This window comes from Phoenix dactylifera, chromosome 8 (assembly GCF_009389715.1).
Source record: "Phoenix dactylifera cultivar Barhee BC4 chromosome 8, palm_55x_up_171113_PBpolish2nd_filt_p, whole genome shotgun sequence".
NCBI lineage: Eukaryota > Viridiplantae > Streptophyta > Magnoliopsida > Arecales > Arecaceae > Phoenix > Phoenix dactylifera.
Window position 1 is genome coordinate 24,270,744 of NC_052399.1, and position 23,705 is coordinate 24,294,448.

At 37.2% G+C, this 23,705-nt stretch overlaps 1 protein-coding gene across 11 annotated transcripts; it reads left to right on the forward strand.

The window, feature by feature from the left end:
- Nucleotides 1-3,280: 3,280 nt before the first annotated feature.
- LOC103710992 (F-box/LRR-repeat protein 2-like) lies at nt 3,281-20,559 on the forward strand. Of its 11 annotated transcripts, none has more exons than XM_039129339.1 (6): nt 3,281-4,217; nt 8,152-8,253; nt 8,443-8,878; nt 9,087-9,140; nt 9,757-10,247; nt 15,746-20,559. In XM_039129339.1, the coding sequence occupies exon 6, from the start codon at nt 19,293-19,295 to the stop codon at nt 20,379-20,381; it is 1,089 nt and encodes a 362-aa protein (XP_038985267.1). In that variant the 5' UTR covers nt 3,281-4,217; nt 8,152-8,253; nt 8,443-8,878; nt 9,087-9,140; nt 9,757-10,247; nt 15,746-19,292; the 3' UTR covers nt 20,382-20,559. The 11 variants fall into 11 exon arrangements, with proteins under 11 accessions (XP_038985267.1, XP_038985262.1, XP_038985261.1 ...); XM_039129334.1 differs by having other exon boundaries at nt 3,281-3,966; nt 4,060-4,217; nt 9,087-10,247; XM_039129335.1 differs by having other exon boundaries at nt 3,284-4,217; nt 9,087-10,247; nt 15,746-19,151; nt 19,269-20,559.
- The last annotated feature ends 3,146 nt before the right edge of the window (nt 20,560-23,705 follow it).

The following is a 23,705-nucleotide window of genomic DNA, read 5'->3' on the forward strand; positions in this document are numbered from 1 at the left end:
ATATAGAACAAAAAGTAGGGCGCAGAGAAGACATATTCTATATATTTTTAGTGGTAGGATCAGAATCATCCACCAAGTGTTTCATCTCTCTAATGAGTTACATGCTTCGCATGCCATGCATGCGAAGAAAATCGATGATTTTCATGAATGTGTTCCCGTTCATGCTCTATGGCCTGCTAAAATCAATGCTATAACTATGGGTGGAGTTTACATTGAATTTTTCATATAAATCAATGAATTGTTGTAACTAAGAAATGTGAGACGATCTTCATCTTCTTGACAGGCAACGCAATCACAGCGGCTCAAAACTTTTTCTTTTATGGATGGTAACACATTTTACTTTTAACTCTTGAGATGATTCCAGACGTTTGATAAAAAGAGTGTCGTTTTTTAAAAAAAATTTATATATAAATAACAATCCTAGCCGTACTTAGCAACAACAAGTACTCAAATCTTACAAATAGATCATTAAAGACTCGTTTGTCCGATGAAAAGAAGAGAAAAAATATAGTCAATAAAAAATAAAAAAAACTTCTTGCTTGATTAAAATTTTCAAAAAAAATAAAAAAAATAATATTCATATATTTTATAAAAAAATATAAAAAATATGAAAAGACTATTTTTCCATCGATTAAAAATTAAAATGTTTTTTTATCTCCAAAACTACTTTTTATTAAAAATATAATAGATATTATTTATATTCAACCAAATATAAACCAATCTAGAATAACCTTTTTTTTTTTTTTTTATGATGAATCAAACGTACCAAAATTATTTGCCCAGGCTCAAAAAATCATTCCAATGAGATCTTAATTTTGCTTCATTGATTTAATTACCTTTGTGCTATAAAAAAATAAAAAACAAATAAAAAAATGTAAAAATAATGAATCTTTCGTCCGGCGTCGTTTTGGGTCGCCTGGCCGGCCGACCTTCCTCCCATAATGCACACCTTCCTTCAGAAGGTTTTAAGAGGATTCGCCGCCCGGTGTCTACGGGCTCCTCTTCTTCCTCGCTGTAGGGCCGCCGCATCGGGAGGCACGACCTCTCCCACCTCTTCTTCCACCGCATCCCGTCGTTCCCGATTCGCCGCACTTCCTCTTTCCTCCCCTTCCGGTTTCCACCGGATTCATCTCACCGTTGGGCTGGCGACGCGGAAACTGGGACTCCCGCTTCCGTGGTGGGATCTTTCAGGTACGAGTGGCATGGAACAAGCCTACGACCACCATGGCGCTGCTGAGGGCCTCCGCAGGATCCTCTCCGGTGGGCTCCGACCGTGCCTGCGCCCGTATCTTGACGGCATCGGGCTGTTCTGGCTTCTGGATCTCCGGTCGGAGCCGAGGCTTTGAGTTCTTGCCCCAATCCCTAGCCTGCATTTATCGGCGATTTCTTGAACGGTGCATGTAATTTGGAAGGTTCGAGACAGGCCCGCGTTTGTGCATGCATTTAATCGCGATAGTTTGATCGGATATCAATTTATTATGGAAGAATTTCTTGGATTCTGATGTGATATGCTTGTTAAATTCTAGATATAATTCTAGGTACAGTGTGGATTTTTTTTTTTTTTTTACATCGGTAGCTCATCCGATAAAACATGGAAACAACCAACAAAATCAGAAAACAATTAGTACGGATATCTTTGAGATTTTTTAACCGTTCATGTGCTGCTAATAGTTTATCAAATTGCAAGAAGAGGAAAAAGTGGGAAAAAGATTGGGTTATCCTAGCAGACCCAACCAAAGCAACCCTAATTAAATGTTCTAAGTGGCTTCTAAATGGATCAGCTTAACCTAATTTGATTATTAAACACGTCTAAATAGGTTAAATGTGTTAGAGCTCTAAATTGATTCTGACCTAGTTAGGAAATGGGTTGAGTGAGATAGATTTTTATGATTAGAATAATTTATGACAAAACCATGCTTGCATGTTACTAGTTTGGTTCACATTAGGTTTGCAGTTAGCGTCATGAGCTGCTACTCTAGTGATCACTTCAAAATTGATGAGTTTATAACGAAAGTTCAACAATAATTATAAATCAATATATGAGTTGTCGTATATTTAAATGAAAAATGTAAGAAAACATGTATCATGCTTTTAATATGTAATAGATTTGCCGATGCAATTACATTGAACTACAAATCTCAAAAATAACTAGTGTATAACCCATACAATGTGCAGGGTATACTCTTTTTATTTTTTCAACAATTTTTGAAATGCAGTAAAGAAATATAATAAAATATATAAAATAGAAGGCTTCAATAGATAAATTTTTATTGCACATGAAGCAATTAATTTTAATGATAGCAAGGCAAAAACTCCCATCAAATATCTAAAGTGATATAGTAAAATTAGTTTAGATAAGTGAAATACACGTCTATTTTAGCTAGATAATATTCTGAAGCACCAATTATACTTATATTAATTGTACAGATATAATTGGTACTTATATAATTGATAATTAAAATTGATAATAGTAAGATATTCATTATCTATCACTTATACTCACTTATAATTAAAGGAATATATAATACAATACTTACTTATAATAGATATCAATTAATAAATGATCATTACATGCCTCTCTTCCTCTTGTAGCAACTATAAGAGCAAATAACAACGTTATTTGCTACAAAATATATTACTTTATTAATTTAGTATTTAAAATTATTATTAAGATAACTATTATAAAAGAAATAAAAATAATATTAAATAATGATAATACTTTTTTAATCACCTTTCACTTGATAATAATGGTTGTTATTGATATCAAAACTAACTATTATAACACCAAATGATGTATTACAAGATATTGATTTATCAAAAAATAAAAAAATATTTATCAAGAGGGAAAGCATTAAGATTTTATAAACTTGTTGAGACTAAAGGATTTTTAATGAATATGATTAGTATCCGTCAAATAGCAAGGAGTTTGATGAATGACTGTTGTCATTCTGCGCATACATAATACATTATCCAAAATAGAGTGCCATATTAAATAAGAGAAATACTTATTATTCAAAATAAAAATCTGTAAAAATAATATCATTAATATGGGTGTGCACCTGGCGAATGGAGAGCCCAAAACAAATTGAGCCTTCATTTTAGTTGTAAATAGAATATATATATATAAACCATCAAATACTTCTCTAATTGGGTTTTTTTATGTAATAAATACCTGATAGTGATTAATATAAAGAAAGTATTCATATCTTAACACCATAAAAAAAAAAAAGCAAAACCAGTCATAGCGATCTATGCAACAGTACACGTATCCAAGTACTCACAACAACATTAAATATACATGAGCACCAACTTTAGGAGATCATTAAGACATTAACTATAAAAATTTTACTAATTTTGCTTGATAACTCAAAGCCTAATACAAGACAATAGAATATTAAAAAAAAAAATTGGAACACAAGACACACAACAACTGCTCCAAAAATTTCACTTAATTTTGCTTTATTACCCAAACCCTTATTAGAAGATAAAAGAATATTAAAAAATAGTAAACGAAATACAAGGTAATAATATTAATAATAAATCTTTCGTCCGGTCCGGTTGCGTGCGCGGAGCGAACCCCGTGTCCTCCGCCCCATGATTCTTTCATCAGAACTTGCGTCCACGGTGCTCTCCTCGTCGCCGCCTTCCGTCACGCCCTTTCCCGGCCATCGCCTCTCGCGCTCGTTATCCACCTTCTCTCGTTCTCCCCGCTCTCCTCCATCCATCTTCTTCCCTCTCATTTCCTTCCTATCCGCCGCCGTACGGCGGACCTCGATCCGGCGGAAGGAGCCAGGTTGGAGACGCTGAGCAAGGCTCTGCCCAAGAAATGGTGGAATCTTTAGGTACGGGTGGTATGGGACGAGTTTACGACCATGGCGATGGATGCCTCGGTCGGACCCTCTCCGGCGGGCTCCGGCCGTGTCGGTGCCCGGATTTCGAGGGCATTAGGGTTGCCCTGGATCGCGTGTAAGACTCTTGGCCTTGGGTTCTTGTCCTCTGCTTCCAAACCCTACCCTGCTTTTATAGGCAATTTCTTGGATGATGCATTTAATTCCGAAGGTTCGAGACAGTCCCGCGCTCTTGCATAAGGTTCGAGATGGTCATGCTCCGGTGCATGTATTAAATGGTGAAGCTTCGAGATGGTCGCGCGTTCTTGCACCCCCACCAGATACCCCATGCTCCAGCTGTCAGAAAGTGAAGTCATCTTTGAACATCTGGTACTGATAACAGGGTAGGTATCTGTTAAATTTGGATAGATATCAATTTGATGTGGTAGAATCTCTTGGATTTCGTTTGGATATGCTTGCTTGATTCTAAGATATACTATGTATATTGTAGAAAAGAGATGGTGATTGTTAAGGTTATCTTTGTGATTTTTTAACAGGGTATGTGCTGGTACTGGTAGCAATTGATGAAATGGCTCAACAAATAGCAAATATTCCTATATAACTTTCATATAGGAGATACAATGAAATGCTTCAATAATAGGAGATAATTAGATGATTTCATTGAAAACTTCATGTAATGGTGTTCTCTAACTATTTTTTTGTCTAAGTGCTTGATCAATTCAAACAAAAGCTTCAACTAGTTCCATATACTCATTTGGTATTGACCTACAGTTCGCTTAAATTCACATATAAATTTAATGCCCAATTACTATTTAGGCCATTTTTCTTTTTTTATTTGGTGGGGAATGGGGTGTTAGTGTTTGGTGCATTGTGCAAGATTAAGGTTGGAAAATATCCTGAATTATAGGGGTTAAGGTCGGCATGTATAACAATACTTTAGAATCTGTGCATGCGCGCGTGTGTGGATTTTTTAGGTCGGTAGGTGCATAGCTAGTCTTTGCTCCATGTCTGTTGATCATTGTGGTGGATTGCCGGTACTGGGATGAACCGAGATGTTAATTTATATTGGTAGAGATTGAAAATCTAAAAATTTCAACTAAATATTCGAGGAGGAGGGGAGTATAGGAGAAAAATGGACTATGGAGGTGCATCGAAAGATGAGACAAAGTACCTGATCAACTAATTTAGAAATCTTGGTCGATATATTTCTCTCGTACTCGAGAATATATCGTGACACGTCAAATAAAAATTGAGATAATATGGACCGATACTTTTGATATGTCATATTATTTTTTGTTCAATATTAATACAAAATGGGGTCTTGATTAAGATGAAAACCTTGTGTGGAAGGTATATATAAAATCTAGAATGGTCTATACCAGGTGAGAAGAGAAGTTTATAAGCAATATGTTTCCCATATGTTGCCGCTATCCTCGTCTTTCCTTTTCTTTTTCTTCATTCTTCCCTCTATGACCCTTTTTGTTGCATAAAGGGGCATGTGGTTATTTCCATTGTTGAAGCTCAAGCTGTGGCCTTGAGTTAGACGGGCGATGACGTGTACCCTCAAAGGGCAAAAAAAAATGACAATGCCAGCCAACATCAAAATTCTTGGGCCCTCCCAACAGTGGGATAAGATCTTTTAGGTATAGATGGTATGTGTCAAAGTGATGCTAATGGCACCAAGGACCTCAACCAAACCCTCTCTGGTGGGCCCCAATCTTGTTGGTGCCTAAATATGAACGGCATTATGATCACCTAGCTTCTAGATCTAATAGCCAATTCCAAGGCTTTTGATCATTTAAATATGCTTTCAAACCCTTGATTGATTTTATAGGCAGATTCTTGACAATTTATTGAATAGGAAGTTTTTGAAATAACCATACATTCATCCATCTATGGACTGTGGTGGTGTAGCTGTCAAACTGAGTTGTTCTCGAACATTTGAGTGGTGGTATTTGTTATGTATATGCAGTTAAAGTGGATTGCTAGGAATTTAATGTCATGGAATCTTATGGTTGTCATTCTTAATTGCTTATTCAATTCTAAAAATATTGTACAAGGTTTGCCTATCTGGTACCATGACCCGTATCGCTCGGCTACTGCTATGGATGATATGGGTCCATACCCTACTGGACCAGAATGCATTGAAATAGGGATAGGGAGAGGGAGAGAGAGGGAGAGGGAGAGAGAGGAAACCCGTACTTGTGGAGGCAAAGGGGGGTCGGCGAGCGAGGGGAGGGGGAGAGAGAGAGAGAGAGAGGAAGAGAGGGAGGAGAGGAGAGAGGCTTTGCTGGGACATTTGCTAGTCAGTGAGGGTGGTGAGGGTGAATCGAGTGAATGGGAGAGACAAGAGCGGGGAGGACGAATCAAGCGAATGGGAGAGAGAGAGAGAGATGAGGGCAGTGAGGGCGAATCGAGCAAACGACAGAGAGAGATGAATGCGAAGGAATCCTAACCTAGCCCATCTCTAATTTATAAGCTGAACCGTGCCAATCCCCGGTTCGGTTTGGTATACCTCGAATTGGCTAGTTCGGCACAGTTTGGCCATCCTTGATATTATGTATATATGAGGAGGTGGTCGATTATTTAGCTTATCTTTGTGATTTGTTAATAAGGTATCTATTGGTAATAGCTGATAGAATATTTATGATTTGTAAAATATGTAGCATTTCAAATAGAAGATACAATGAGCATGAATTGATATAATTGTTTCAATCAAGGGTCTAAGTTATGGCACATACCTGCCATATTGATCCATATCGAGGTATTGGCACCAGTACATGCACTTCACTTTTGTGGTGTTGGCACCAATGGGCATATAGTGTGTTAGTATAGTATGGTACCATGCCAATTCATATTGTACTGTACTAGATGGTTATCATTATGAGTATTGCTATATGTATTTCAGCCTTTGGCGTCAATAATAAGATTTGAACCTTCAAAACCAAAACTATGCGAATATTATCTATAATCTCTAAAATGACTTATGCCATGTGGGAACATTAAGATGGACTGCATATCATAGACACACACACAAAAAAAAAAAAGAATGACACTATGTACTTTCAGTTCCACCTATCTCTATCATTGTCACTGTTTCCTATTTTTTGGTTGTAGAATCATACTCGTATCTCTCCCCTCAATGATCATTGCTTTGATAAGGTCATTCATTCTTCATGACGTATTTAATGTTTAGCATATGAAACAGAAATCCCATGATCATAACCCTGACAATTTATTATCAGCATCACATTCCACTTTGCAACTTCATTACTTTCTTCACGTGCATATATTTTCGACTTACCATCATGTAGCATTAGATAATGCTAGCAGAAGTATAAAGAAGACCTATTTGGCATTTTGGTAGCTATGCTATGGTATGCTGAAGTACAATATGTACACCATATTATTAAGTACAATATGTTTTAGAGCACAATCTTCATCCTCCCTAGCTGAGACCATAAACAATTGAGGTTTCCAAATATCAATGCCACAAACTGTCTTCCTTGGCATGTGTTCAGCTTGCGACTTGTTTTCTGCCCTCCTACATTACTTGATGTCATCCTACATATTTTGAGAAGTCACATTCCCTTCCCTGGTGTCTTCAACATAGGCCTTGCTTTCAAAATTGCCCCATGTTAATACTTTTTAGCATCTGACAATTATCTCGAGCTTTGATTCTTTGAGTAGTCATCTTGTGTATGCCTGCTTGCATAGTTCCATGTCTCTGTCATGTCTGAATCCTGTCAATTTTTATGTCAACCTGTAACATTGTGGAGAAACCACCTGTGAGACTAAATATGGGATGCACTGCTAAAGCTTCTTCAGCAGTAATCTACTTTTGGAGTACAAAATATAAATACAGCTATGTTACTCGAAACCTTTAACCATCAAAGAATGCTCGGTGACAACACAGAATATTTGTTTGGATATCTCTATTCTCTAAGTAGCGCTTATGAGTTTTAAGGTAGCTTTGGTGTCTGACAAGAATCTATCAGCATGGTGACTGATCGATTTTGCACAATCATACACAATCGGACATGTTTTTTATGGTCGATATTTTGCTTGGTAGTTCCTGACAAGAATCTATCAGCATGGTGACTGATTTTGCACAGTATCCACAGTGGTTTATCAGTTTTTAGCTGATTGTATCAATTTTAAGCTATAGCTAGTTACTGGTGCATTTTTAAATATTTTCCTTGCATGGACCGAAGTTTGTTTATTCAGTAAATAATAACAGTGATCATGAAGTGTCTGGATCTGAGAAAATAATCTTTTTGCTTTTTTATTTTTATGTTGGCAGTTTGCTTAATAGTTATTATAGAGTGTCAGAGAAAGATTTTGGATGGTGGACTTCTGTTCATCAGTCCAACATGTAGTCAAGCTCCATGAAGAGTAGCTGCAGGTGCATACGAAATTAGATTTTTCATCCATGCAGTATGATTGTAGCATTTTTTTTCAGATGGGAACTTTTGAGTTACATCTTACTTTGGTGGATTTATATTGATTTTCAACTTTCCTTATCATCTCATTTTCTCTTGTATCATATGATTTTTGTACTTTCGTACCAACATGACTTCTCCTTCTGATCCAGTCTCTGAGCACCAGATGAACCCAGTTGTTAGACTACATAAGAGAGGCTGCTGTGATTGCAACAAGACCAGTCACTGTTTGATGTTTTAAGATTGGAATCACTGTTTCTTCTTGGGAGTCCTGGTTCTTCTACTTGTGAGTGGCGAGCTTGGCAACTGTGACCAGAGACCAATGATCAAAGTGATCGGCTTGCTCTTCACCTTTCCCACTTCCATGCATGGCAGTCTCTTGGATCATTCCATCTTCTCATGCCTTGGTGGCTTTGGGGCTTCATGATCGTGGCTTGATGCCCCCCTATCGTGGCATTGGGGCATCACTTGGTTCGTGTTAGTTCTTTGGGTTTGAACAACAGGAATAGGATGAATTTGCAATCCTCAGAAATGGAATTGGTTACCTATTTCTCTTTTTTCGTCTTCCCTGTTACTATCATGACACAGGTACATTCCTTATGGATGCTGTCAAGCTTCTTATTATGATTCATTTGTCTTCATATTTCTTCTTCCCTTCTGATGTAATTATCCAGCTAATCTTAACTGTTAATTACTTGCATTAATAGGCTCATATTAAGTTTGCGACCTGAGCTGGCACTGTTAAATAAATTTTATTTTGATGTCTCCTTAACTAATTATGGATGCATTTTTGTAGGATTGGAGATTTATCCATCTGCAAGAAAACCCCTCATCATGCTCTTGACAAACGGTAGATTTGATTTATCCAACTAATATAAATTTTTTATCCAATACCTGTCAGTCTTTTTCATGATTTCTATTTATCTAGTGGCTATCTAATAGACATATTCTGATATTCCTTTTTCCCTCATGTTAACCACAATAATGTGGATTCAGTAGAAAGAGAGTGTCCATATCCTCTCACTAGCGTTCTTCAGAAAAACCATCCTATAGAAACAACACATGTATGTAAGCACTCGCAAATTGCTCCGACATCAAAAATAAGCACCAGCTGTTGGAAAAAGAACGAAGTACTTGATTTAAGCTTGCCTTCATTAGATTAGCCAAAAGCACCTTTGTGCCGCTACACTACAAGAAGTCCAGAAGAAATAGAAAATAAAATAAGAAAACACAAAATAATCGATCTCCCCGTTCGAGGCCGTGTTAGGATTGCTGCGCCCCGAGCACCGTGTTGCCCCAAGATTCCCTGATGATTGAGCTCGGCTTCGGTTCTCTTCCTCCAAGAATTTTGCCCTATCCTTCTCAATCCTCGTTACCTGGAACACCCTTCTCAATCCTCGTTACCTGGAACACCCTCCTCGGCCCCTCCGCTTCCCTCAGCTTTTGATGCCTTCGTTTTCTTACAGCGGGGTTTCCAGCCGCCAGATCGTGGTTATTGTTGCGGCAGCGACCAGAAAATGCCCCGTCTGCGGCGGGATCTTTAGGTAAGAGTGGTATGGGACGGCATGACATCGGTGGCGCTGAGGGCATCGGTCGGACCCTCTCCGGTGGGCTCCGGGCGTGCCGGTGCCCGGACATGGACGGCGTTAGGGTTGTTCTGGATTCCGGAATATGTGGCCGGACTCGACGCGGAGTCGACTTCTTGGGGGTATGCTTCCCAAACCCTATAAGAAATTTCTTGACTGATGAATTTAATTTGGAAGGTTCGAGACCGTTACGCGTTTGTGCATGTATTAATGGCGAAAGTTCCGGCTTGTCACTCATTCTTGCATCCCCGATAGACACCATGCTGAAGCTGTCGGAAAGTGGTGATAATTATGTGCAGTTAAATTCGAATAGATATCAATTTGAGATCTGGTGGTTCACAGGGTATGTGCTGGTAGCATTCCATTAAATGGTTAGTGATTCACAGATTTTATACAGCTAGTATCGCCATAGAAGTTTCATAAGATGCTATGAGAATTAATTGCTAGAATTTCTTAAATAAAATGAATGAATTCCATCTATGAAACCGAATCTATGTGAAAGCAAGTTTTTCATCTTGAATTCCATGCTCACAAAGACAGATCTAGGATTATTCCCGTGCATAGTTTGAAAGCCCAAAAACTTGACTTGATTCGACTCTACTCGAAAGTCAGCCAAGTCAAAGTTGATTTAAAGACTCGGTCAAGTACCCAATGAATCTTGAACATCAAAACACAGTACATAAACATATAATTAAACACACACACATACACATATTTGTTATTGAATACTAGTTTTTAAGGACAAAATAGAGTTATATAATTTATTGTGCACAGTATCAATATATTAATTCAATAATTAAATTAAAGAAATTAAGATATACCAATAACTATTTGACATGTTATCAACTATTATTTGCATGTTGGTGTTAAGTGCTTGGGGAGCATGACTAGCAGAAACCCCAGACCTTCACATTTCATTTGTATTGTTATATTTTTATGCCAAATATGCTAAAAAACACCCTCGAATGACTTGCTTTGAGAGAAATCTGAAAAATTGGGGTATTGAAACAGATTGTAGTTAGTGTTCAAGATTCAATTGAGTCAAATGACTAAACTGAGTTTCAAGTAACTCAGCGAGTAAATCGAGTCAAGATTGATCAGGAATATGAGTTTTACACAAGCCTGAGTCTCCTACCGAGGGCCCAAAAACTTGTTGAGTCGGGTTAACTTGGTTGAGGTTTGAGTTGACTCGGCAAGTTTTTAGACTATGTTCCAGTGTGGTTCTAATGCAGTAGTTGTTAAAAGATGATAGGTCTCTAGTTAATTAACATAATATTTCATTAATAAGCATTCCATCTAATTATGGCTTTATTAATTCATTTGAGTTATTTTAATTTTGTAATCCAAGTCCTTGATCAATTCAAAACAAAGATTTTCAATAAGTTCCACAAGCTGATTTACTTTCATGAAAATGAACTATTTTGTTATTAATGTATATGTACCATCATGACAGGTCGACATTTTATATAACTTTTCCTAAAGTAATTTAATCTCAAAAAGGTTTTCGTAAAATAATCATGTGTCTCATATTGTTGAAGCAATTGTTATGATGACTAGATAGATCATATCAGGCCTCCCAAATATTACTATTGTATAAAATGATAAGCATGACCTTAGCCTCACTTCCATGATAGAAAAATTATAGAAGAGAGACACGTGGATGATTTGATTTGAAAACTTCATGGTTGCTGTATACGAGTCTCCAATACCTGAATGTTAAGTTGAAAGACTAGGAGAAAACAATAACATATGATCGGTAGAACATTGAGAAGATATGGGGTTTATGAGAGAGAGAACATATATGATTTGGTGACTAACAATTAAGAGATTATATTCCTTACTGCACAAGGCTTCAGTATCGTATAAAAAGGGCCTTTCCAAGATATGCTACTATGACAGATGTCATATATATTCAAAACTAGATTCTGATGTTGATCTATAGTTCATTTAGATCCAAAAATAAATTTATCATCCAATTGCAATTAAAACTATTTTTTTCGATAGGTGGGGTGGGATGGGGGACATGGCCACTCTTTTCTCTATCCCTAATGATCATCTTAGTGGGTTGGCAATATGAAGGCGAGCCAAGATATAGATTTATCTTGGCTGAGAATAAAAATCTAAAAATTTTAAATTGGATAATCGAGGAGGTAAGTGTAGGAGGGAGGTAGACTAAGGAAGTGTTGGTCAAGAGATTAGATTAAGAAGTTTCTAAGCAACTGATTTAGAAATCTCAGAAGAACATGTTTGTATCATATTGGCCAACATATCATGATATATCAATGAAAAAAATTCACCAAAATAATAAGAACTAATATTTCAGATATATGTTATTGTTGAAAGCTCAATACTCATTTTTTCCTTTTTTTTGAGATTAGGAGGGGCTAATCCTACCTTTTCTACCCTATGTCCGCCCACCTTCGGGGGATTGACTCCAACCAAAATCGAACCCTTGCCCCCTTGTCCAAGTGGCAAGGGTGATACTATCTGAGCAAATGCTCGATGGTGATTGCTTAATACTGATACAAACTAAGGTCTCAATTGATGTGAAATTCTCATGTGAAAGGTATATATAAAATCTAGCATGGTTTATACCATGTGGGGAGCAAAGTTTACAAGTAAATGTGTTTACCTCGTCTTGCCGCTAGCCACCTCTTTCATTTTCTGTCTCTCCACTCTTTCCCTCATCTCACTTCCTTGTGTCAAGGGGCATGAGATTGTTTCCACTAGTGAAGCTCAGGCCATGACCTTAAGGCAGACAGATGATGCAATCTACATCTCAAAGCACGAACTCAGCAGTGCTGCCCAATGTTAAGCTCAATAGGCCCCTCTAATGATGGGATGGGATATGGTCGGTATGGAACAAAATGATGACAATGATGATCATGCAGAGAATCTTGACTGGATTCTCTTTGGTAGGCTCCTAGTATGCCAGTGCCCAAATATGAATGACACTAGGGACATGTAGGTTCTAAATCCTGCAGCCAATACCGTGGCTTCTTTTCTTTCAAACCCTTAACTGATTTTTATAGGCAGTTTCTTGATGTTGTAATGGGAAGATTCAAGATGAAGGCATATTCAAGCATCTGCAAATTTCTAGTGATGTCATTGTCAACGTGAGTCGTTCTCAAACATTTGAGTGGCAATATTAATTATATGTATTTAAATTGGATAGGTATGAATTTACTATGGTGGAATCTTATGGCTTTTTTTTTAATTGCTTGTTTAATTCCGAAAATACTATGTATATGTAGAGAGGAGGTGGTTGATTGTTTAGCTCATCTTTATAGACAGGTTAATAGGGTATATTCTAGTAATAGTTGATGAGCTATTTATTATTCATAAAATATTTAGCATTTACTCTAATGAAACTTCAAAATAGAAGATAGAATGAGCATTAGTTGGTGGAGTTATTTCAATCAAGGGTTTAAGTGGGTGCATGTATAAATTGTACGATACCATACTAGTAAGCTACCAGTTTACGTACATTCTTTGTCTGATAATAGACACATGGTATGCACTTTTGTGTGTTGACACCGATAGTTGTATCATGTGTCAATATGGCATCATACCATGCCAACCTATAATGTACCTGACGTAGGCTAGGGGCCTAGCGCAAACTTCAGAGTACCTAATAAAAGACTAAAGCTGGTTATGTAACAAAAGTAAATATAACTGAAAGCTGTTATCAATTTGAAAACTAAAGGCTGAGGGTCTAATGCTAAGAAAGAAATTAGAAGAAGGAATAACTAGCAGCTTCTTACCTTGCTATGAAGAGGGCCTCGTTGTTGCCAAGGGCTCGTCCAATTGACACCTTCGAGATGCTCCACGACCAAGGACTCCACCAACTAGCCACTTTGCCAATTCATAGAATCCACCAAGATCGTGCAGTATTTGCCATGTTAAAAGAGAACACCAAAGTGTACCTGTAAAAGAAGCTTTAATAATTTTTCAACATTCAAAGCTAAGTACAAGAGGGGTATATTTATAGGCTCTGGAGTTCTTACAATGCTAGGGATATCTAGGTACCCCCATATTCCAAAAAGAATAAGAAAAACAACTCCTAAGCTAACCAAACTAGGATGTCTCAACGCTCAGTGATCTATCTGCAGTTAGTTGGCCTTTGATGCCAGTTATGTCACTTCAGATGATCTGATGGTGTGAAGGAGTACCATCAGTTGACTGGGATTCAGATATCTGAATCCTTTGGACAGTAGGCAGCTACCATCGAATGCCTTCTAATGGTGGACACTTCATTGTTGATAGGGTACCAAGATGCAATATTCACCATCAGAAGGTTCTTCGGCCTTGATAATTTGTTCTTGGGCCAAGTTTGATCTCAGCCTGCATCAATACCATACCAATAAGATGGTAGTATGGTTGCTAGTACTAGTACTTAAATCCTTGGCTTCAATAATAGGACTAAAGCCTTTGGAACCAGAAAATGATTTATGACATGTAGGAGAAATGTGCTCGATTGTAATCATGGGAAGAATAAATGAGCGACAAAATGTTACCAATTCTACCTATTTCCTAACCTTTTTTTGGTAGGATAATACATGCATATCTTTCATTAATGATGGTTTCTTTGATAAGGTCAACTATTTTTCATACTGTATTTGATTTTCGGAATATTTAGTATAAAAAACAAAAATTTCTATGCTAACAACTCTGATAATTGACTATTGTCATCACATGAGTGCAATGCAACTACATACATGTTGAAACTTCATTCCCTTCTTCACATGCTTATATTTTCAAGTTCCAATCATGTGCATTGCATTGAACAAAACTAATAAAACTATAAGTTAGACCTATTTGTCATTTTGGAAGCTATGCTACGCTACGCCGAAGCTTGATATCCTCCTACAATATGCTATATTACATTAAGAATCATATATTGCCTAGATGACTAAGTATATGTTTGAAAGGATGTTTTCTGTAGCTCAGATCATAAATAATTGAGCTTCGCAAATATCAACAGCACAAACTCTTCCTTCCTTAGCATGTTTCCATCTTGTAATTTGTTTTCTTTCCTCCTACATTACTTGATGTCATTCAAGAAATTTTGAGAACTCATGTTCCCTAGCATCTTTAACCATAGGCCTTGCTTTTAAAATTGTTACATGTTCACATATTTTAGCTAACATCTAACAATTATCTTGAGCCCTGAGCCTTCAACTAGGAACCTTTCTTATGTCTCTATGGTGTCAAAATCTCATCAGTTTTCTCATCGACCTAGAATATTGTGGATAAAGCATCTAGATGATTAAATCTAGGATATTTTGGTTACTTGTTCAAATATTGCATACTAGTTGCTATGAGTATCAAGACATTTTCTTACTACCATTGATATTAGTGTAGTGCCTTAGTGAAAGATAGGCTGTCATCCATACAAGAAGATGATGTACAACATTGCTTTCCAAGCTAGTGGAGAGCTAGTCAGATTTACCTTAATGAAAAATTCTTGTTTCAGGACCAAACACAAACTTCTTGTGATTTATAATTTTAGAAGGTGGTGAAATATACGTTGAGCCGTGAATTAGAGATAAAACATAAAGGTTGCATTGCTAATCTTTATCAGCAACAATCTACTTTTGGATATAAAATATAATTGCTTCTACCTTACTAGAAGCTTTCTATCATCTTGGAATGCGGGTGGCAACATAGACTATTTGTTTGGCTACCTCCAAGTAGTAATTTGAGCTTTGAAGTAGCTTAGGTGGTCCTGAGGTTTTATTATCTGACAGTTAAAGAACAATTTGTCTGAATTTTTTTTGTAGTTGTAAAATTTGAGCTTGTCAGTGTAGTGTGGTGCACTTGGGTGGTATTCATGTATTATTTTAATATTTGGTCAATTCCTTTTCAGGATTCATTGCAAAGTAGATGCTTCTTGCTCCGTCAACTGGTAAACTCAGAATGAACACATTGCATTCCCCAAGATTAAGGCTTAGTGCCTTTTGCCATGGTTGCTATCTCCCGAAGCAACAGAAGTTTGTGACTTTACCCTGAAGTCTATAAAAGTTAATCTGCAGTCTGATATGCTTTTTGCTACAAAAAATCAAACAGCACAGCTACTGATTTAGGACTGTATGCACTGGTTTATCAGTTTTGGCTGATTGTATTAGTTTTAAACACTAATCAGTCACTCTTGCATTCAAAAGTTTTTTTTCCTTGCATAGATGCAACATGCTTATTCAGTAAATAATAATAAAGATCATGAAGTAATTGGGAATGGGGAAATAAGGCTTATTGCTTAACATCAGAGAAATATTTCTGATATATGGCTTCTGTTCACCAGTCTAGCATGTTGTCAAGGTCCTTGAAGTATAGTTGCAACTTGCAAGTGCATACGCAACTAGATTTTCATCCAAGCTTTCTGATTTTGACACTATTTATCAGATGTGCAGTTTTATAGTTTCATCTTAGCTGCATTTATACTTATTTTTAACTTCACTTGGCATCTCATTTCTCTTATATCATATGATTTTTTGTATTTTTCTCGTCCATTTTTTTTAAATTTTCTGATGTCTTTTTATCAGTGTGGCATTAGGATTAAAAACAAAGACATCTTTATTCTTCAAAAAGAATCAATGCTGAGTTTTCATGTGGTGTGCCGTTGTCAGAATTCATAAGGCACCTTTTGTGGTATCTTGTGACCTATAAAATTGTAGAACATCTGGTAACTAGTTACAAAATACTTATCTTTGTTAAATTTTTTTTGCCAAGTTATTCAGTCCTATCATTGTGCTATAATTTCTGGTGTACAACTTCTTGAAGTCGGAAGAGTAACAGCTTTCTTTACCAAAGTGATGCCTTTGGTACTGTATATAGTCATAGCCAAACTCATTATTGGTGCAACTGCTTGTTTCATTATGTTCTTTCGCCTGCATTATTTTTGTCTTCATGGATTTCTTTATCCTAGATTCATATTAAAATTCCTAGTCATGGTGACTCTGAAGACGGGATTTCAGTTATGAGAATGTACCACAGATTGATTTAGTAAATCAGAAACTTGTTATTGTCAATACAATTCGATATGTTTTAGAGAATGGCATTCGAAAAGAACCAGAAGGAAAAAGAAACTTGTGAAAAAGTTCCTATGAAGTTCATTAGTGAAAAACATCTGCCGGCGTTGCATTATGGGACTCTGCTTCTGTTGGTCCTCATCAGCTTTTCTCGTGAATGTATCTATACAAGGAATGTATCATATACTCATCCTACAAAAAAAAAATCTTCTGCAGTTGATATATGTAAGTGAAAATTTTCGCAACACTGACAGAACTAACCACATGTAATGAACAAAATGTCAGAATGTCGTCATCAATTTAGAAGCACCATGGAGATAATCCAAGCAGCAAAATCTAAACATTCAATCATCATAAAATCATAAAACTTTATCATGTAGGAACTAAATGCTAATGTTACTGGTTGCACATAACCTCTTGCTAATTATGGTTTACACCATGCTTCGTAACGTCAGTTGATTCGATAGCATGTATGCAATCTTGAGGATGACGGATCCAGTATAACGTTGTGCCTGAAAAGGGAGAACTTTATCTGATTCTATGCATTCATTGAGTTTGAAAATGGAGAAATTTATCTGACACTTAGCAATAAAAATCGACACATTATTCTCGTGCAGGTTTAATGTATCTTTTTGTTTCTAAATTTACCTTGAAATTAAAAATTTGAAGTGCTAGGAAACTCAAGAACATCTCTTACCATAATAATGAATATTTGTCTCTTGTCAAGTTCATTTGCTTGCTGGTTAACATGTGGGATGAAAATTGCTGAGTTGATGTGTCAAACACTGTCTGGACTTTTTAGTTGCAACCTACTAAATTACACTGGTTTATCAAGTTGGCTCTTCCAAGCACGTCAGAGAAGGAAGCCCACCGACTAATGGGAGATGTTATGGAGGAAGTACTTTTGGTGATCTTTCCATGCTGCATGTTGAATCCCTGAAACAGTGGTGAAGGTAAACTTTGTAGATCGATCTGTTAATAATGGAGACTTGACTTTTCTGAAAACCTATTTAGTAAAGACAATCTTCAAAGTAGCATGTTGTTTCTAGTGCAAATCAAATATGTAGTTGATCTTGGAAAATCTAGAGCCTGCTGGTCTGTGCATCATCGCATAAAAAAATTGAGGGAACTGTTGGTTAAGAGGCTTGAAACCCATTTTAGTGAAATGATAAAGAGGGCTGCTCAATGGATTTCAATATAGGACAATACATTCTTATATAGTTGAACTGCTTGGTATCATAATCAGTTGTGATGTTCTCAATGCCACAGGTTCCCCAAACTCTGATGGATTTAATAAAATCGCAGCTGCATTTCATTTTGCTGTTATGTCTTTTCTTTTAATGAAACTAGCTAATCTGAGCCTAGCTGAGGTCTCATTTTGGAGAAATTCCATCCCGTTGTGCATCTGCTATTTGCTTTACATGAGCTAAGGGATGGATGCTGTGAGCCAAGTTTATGTAAATGATCCTTCACTCCTTTTTAGTGCAAACTAGGGTGATGGAAGAAGAATCTGAGTTAGCTATCAAAAGTTCTGATCTATAATTCCTCTTTTCAACAGGGCAACCAAGGTTACGGAAGTGGTTTTTCCTGGGTAGAAAGTTATGCTACTAACTTCTGTGAATTAATATGAGGTAACCTTACTTGTGTTCATTTCGTTCTTCTACAAACAAGCCTATGATGTAGCACCTAGACTTTTTTTTAAAAAAAAAAAACAAAGAAAAAACAATGCGCATTGAATTGATTAAACGATCTAGGGGTTGTGATTATAATAACAAATTAATAATGCTATATATTTTTCACAAATCAAAGCATTGGCTCCCACCCTAGGAATTCTTTCTCATGCAAAGGTTCCAAAATGCGAATTAGAATAATTTCAACAAGTGTTTTATTGGCGTAGAAATATCTCATGTCGAGTTGAAGTGTTGGACAACTTCATTTTCCTACTCTGGAACAAGAAAGGAAAATAGATAAAAGGTGGGGTAAATGGCTCGGTACTTTGTACGAACAGATGGGCCTCGCAATTTGGGTGGCCCAGGTCCCCTTGAGCCCGGTTCCAGTTGGGGAGGCCGGTGGATGCTTTATGAACCGACCCAGGTGCAACCCATCTAGAAATTGTCCCGAAACCGAGCTAGGGCTTTCGCTCATTACCATCTCGGGGTCTGAAAGATCCCGAAGCCAACGGCTTGGCTCTCGCTCTCCCTATGAATTCTTCAACCCTAGATCAGATTGAGGTGCCGATTCCAACACGTAAAAATTCTTCCTCTTTTTCTTCTTCTTCTTCTTCTTCTTGATTTGCGCAAGTTTGGAAAGATCTCATCTAGGGATCTAAAGTTTCGATCTTTCGCCACTGTTCCATTATCCTAGGGTTTCGAGAATTAGGTTTTATTGATGGAGAGATTCGGGGACGACTTGCTAGGGTTCGTGCTGAAGAGGGTCACCGATAGAAGAGACCGCCAATCTTGCTCGGAGGTCTCGAGGCAGTGGGCGAGAGTGGAGGGCCTCACCCGCGCTTCTCTTCGAGTCCTCGAACCTGCATTCATGCCTTCTTTCCTCCCAAGGTTCCCGAATCTAGTAACCCTCGAGACCGGCAAGAGAATTCCTGATTTCAGCCTTGAGACCGTGGCGACAACGTGCCCCAATCTCCGAACGCTCAACCTGAATGTCCATCTAAACCTCATGGCGTCTCGAGAATTCGAGGAATCGGAATTGGATGATGTCAGTGATAATGGGTTGCGTGCCGTTGCTGCCGGGTGCCGGCAGCTGATGAATGTCACCCTAAGAAGGAGAAAAGGAATCGCAGATGTCGGTGTGATTGCCCTAGCAAGGAATGCCAGGAATTTATCAGTTCTTGATCTGTCATGGTGTGATAGCATCACCAATATGGCGCTCAGCGCGATTAGCATGCTGAGCTCGTTGACAGTTTTGTGCCTCCAAGGATGCACCTTGGTGACAGATTTGGGCTTGTGTTATTTGGCCATGGGATCGTCGTCGAGAACTCTAAGGAAACTGGATCTCTCTGAATGCCATCAGATTACAGATACTGGTGTCTGTATGTTGTCGGAGATGTCTGGTTTGCAGGAATTGAATCTGGCAGAGTGTGGCTCAGCAATTACTGACATAGGTGGTGTTGCCCTTGCTGCGGTTCATAGTCTCGCGAGATTGGATTTGTCATACATCATCAATCTATCAGATGTGACACTCTTTGCTGTGGCTCGGAACTGCAGGAATCTGGTGAAGATGAATGTGGCAGGTTGCGAACTGATCACTGGTGAGGGGATCCGATCATTCTCAGGCCACGGATCGTTGGAGATCCTTGTGTTAGTTTCTTGTTGTAATGTCTCTGCTGATGATGTTGAGCATACAGTGTTGGCCTGTCGGTCTTTGAGGTATGTGGGGTTGGATGGGGCACTAAGGGGCTGGATGTCGTCTTCAGTGCAGGAGAAGCTTAGTCAGATGTGCAGGATAGATTGGTTCTGAGAGGCCGATCCAATGACTTGTGTTGGTTGTTGGATGTCTGCACCTTGAAGTCTCATATTTTTTTCTTCTATTTATCTTTTGAATTTTCATGATCTTTTCTGTTTATTGGGTCCACATTTCTATACAGTTGCAAGTTAATTGGATGATTTTTAGCAAAATACAAATTTTATCTTCTGTAGATTGATTAATGATGCAGTTACTGGATTTATGTCATGAAGGTTATAGTTATGAAGAGGACTTACAAGTTCGATGTTCTTGCATGGCTGGTGGTACTGAAAGTCTAAGCAGTGGTGTTTCAACATTGCAAGACTGTGGCATCACTCTTTCATGAACATCTTTATAAGAAGTCTTCTCTGTTTTCTATCACCATGATATATTATTAATTCAGTCTTTTAGTATGGAACTTGTTAGAAGTAGGTAATACTACGCCTTTATTTATTGATGCTACACTTATGTTCATGAATGTGTGAAGTGTGAGTCCATTTGCCATTTGTGCCAAGGCCTGCACAAAAATTGGGGGTTGGCTGTTGTGCACATGGCACGTATATGATAAGCATTTATTGGCGTGTGCATATTTTAAATGCAGTTGATATTGTAGTAGTAGATTTATTGTTCACTTTGCTTTTTATATTTTGTTCTTATGATAAACTGGAATGCCTCATCGTATCAGATTTGAATTTGCTTCATGGATGTTACTTGGGTCTCAGTTTTATTAGAATTGTTTCTATAAATTTTTTTAGTTCTGCTCTCTGGTTCATAAATATTTAGCTTAGGCATACTATATTGTCAAGATGCAATCACTCAGTGTGTTAGTTGGATGGGCGATAGTATTGTTCATGAAGCTGAATCGTATTGTTGGCTGTAGCTGTGACATGGCATTGTTCATGGATATTGTTAAGAGCAAAATCATGTAATGGTCATGCATCAATCATCAATTTCAGCACTTAGAACTGCCCTATATATCTCATTAAGCAGAAGTGGAGGCTTGAAATGTTCATCTTTATTTTTTGTTTTTCTTCAAAAAGAAGAAGAAGATCTTTTGACTCCTATCAAGTAATCTTGTGGGTTCTTGGTTTTTCTCAATCATGTCTTGTTGGCTCTTCTGTTCTTTCTTTGGACTAGTTGAACGGTGTCTACTTGAGCTTATAGTGTTGTCTTACAGTGTTACCTTTTCAGCTTGGTGTAGAACTAGGATAATAGGCCATTTATATATAATTACTTGACATCATGGCATTGGATTCTTAGTGCTAGTCCATTCATGACAAATATATAAACCTATTGCAGGTTGAAGGAATGGGTGGGACATTGGGTATTGGGAAAAATGAAATTTGTTTTGCTCCTTCTCCTTTTCATTGTGCGATCATTATTTTGTAGTATAAATGTTCAGTATAACTTGGATATAACATCCTTTACTTTATGACATGCATCCAACTTTTAAGAACTATACCTGTATGAAGATTTGAAGAGATTTGTTGAAGAGCTAAACATGTGCATATTTGTGAATTCAACCATTCAGCTTTATTTCTTTTTTAGAACATTAAAATCATGTCGAAAAGGATTGACATCCTCTTTTAGACTATACTTGACTAGCACTTAGTGCAATTTTTAGGTCTTGAATTTAACTTTGCATGTATAGCTTTGTATATCCTGAAAGTTCGGGACTTTCACTTGCTCCAAAAGTGGATTGTTATATTCCATATATTTGTTATGCCTTACTTGAAAATGTTTGTAGCTCTTTTTCTTGAGAGGATATGAGCAATTCACATGAATATGCAGTTATGGTAAATATCATAATTTGCACTGCACAATATTTTCTGCATGAACTCTATTTTTTTTCTATTTTAACAATTGTCGTACAACTAAAAAAATTGTCATCCATCCGTGCGAATTGGGTATAGCCTATTTTGCTGCAATTCAAAATGCAGATTGGACACGATTTAGTGGATTATGCATCTTATTGATTTTATTATATGTTAGTAGAAATATTATTTTTGAGTTTTTATTAAATGATATGTAAATTTTCCATGTTGTTCACACTTTCTGGTATTTTTATCATATGTCCTTTTCCTCATACTTATTTTATCTTTTTATTCTTAATATCTGTGAAATTCTGAACACACTTGCAAGGACTTAACCATGCATTGTGAATGCTCGGTGGGTAAGAATCCACCCCTGGTTGCTTGACTTACAAAATTTCGTGCCTTCGTATTTACTCTTCTTTGTTAATAAGTTGCATTGCAGAGAAAAATCCTGTGTTGAGCTAAAAAAAAAGTGAAAGGAAGGTGGTGGGGTGAAAAGCACTTCGAATCGCTTTTCTTGTTAAGTGAGAAAAAACATGGCTGGAAAAAAGTGGCTGGAGAAAAAAAGGGCTATCATAGCTAGTCGTGTGTCGAAATGGGACAGAGATAGTTTGTCAATCAACCACCTCTCCTCCCCTGACCAGAAAGCGGATCTGATCTCAAAAGCCAGAAAGCCACTGTCTCTATCTCCATAGCCGACAGCCTCTCTCTTCTCTGTCCTCAAGCACCACCTTCCCTAAAGCTGCCTTTTCTCTAACCCTTCCCTTCCCTTAAAAGCCGAAACCACAATCATTCTCTTTATTCTACAATCTTGGAACAGGAACTATGCTGTCTTGAAGGTGATGAAGCTCTTGTTCTTCTAGTGATTCAAGCAAAATTTGGTGACCTCCTAGCTACAGGTCATAGGCAATTCATTCATCTAGACCTTTGTTTTACTCCTTTTGTATTTTGTTCTGAGGATGATGAAACTCGTGTGCGAGTAATTCAAAAGGCAAAATTCTATTCCTCCTAAGTACAGCTTGTTGACAATTCATTTGTTTAGAGAAGATAGGGTGTTCATTCCAAACGAAGAGTCAAAAGGTCAGGTTGTAGAGCGTGTGCTCGTCACTAGGTTGTAATAAGTTTGCCCATGCTATACAAGCCATCAAGCCAATGGTGGCAGGTTGTTAGCTTCCCAATTTGTGCGTGAGATCTTGACATCAGATTGTGTTTGGTTCATCGAAAAAGAAAGAAGAAAAGGATGGTTAACCAAAAAATAAAAAAAAAATTCTTATTTGATTGGAGTTTTTAAAAGAGAGATGAAAACGTAACATTTTTATGAAAATAATATTTTTATATTTTATGAAAAAAATATATAAAAGACATGGAGAGCTATTTTTTGCTGGTTATAAAGTGAGGGTTTTTTTTTCAAAAATATTTTTAAGCTAGCAAAATTTATGGATAAGATTTTTTTTTCTTATTAAGGATATAATAGGTATTTTATATAACTTTCTTAGAAAAGTAGATGCTCAACCAAATATAAGGC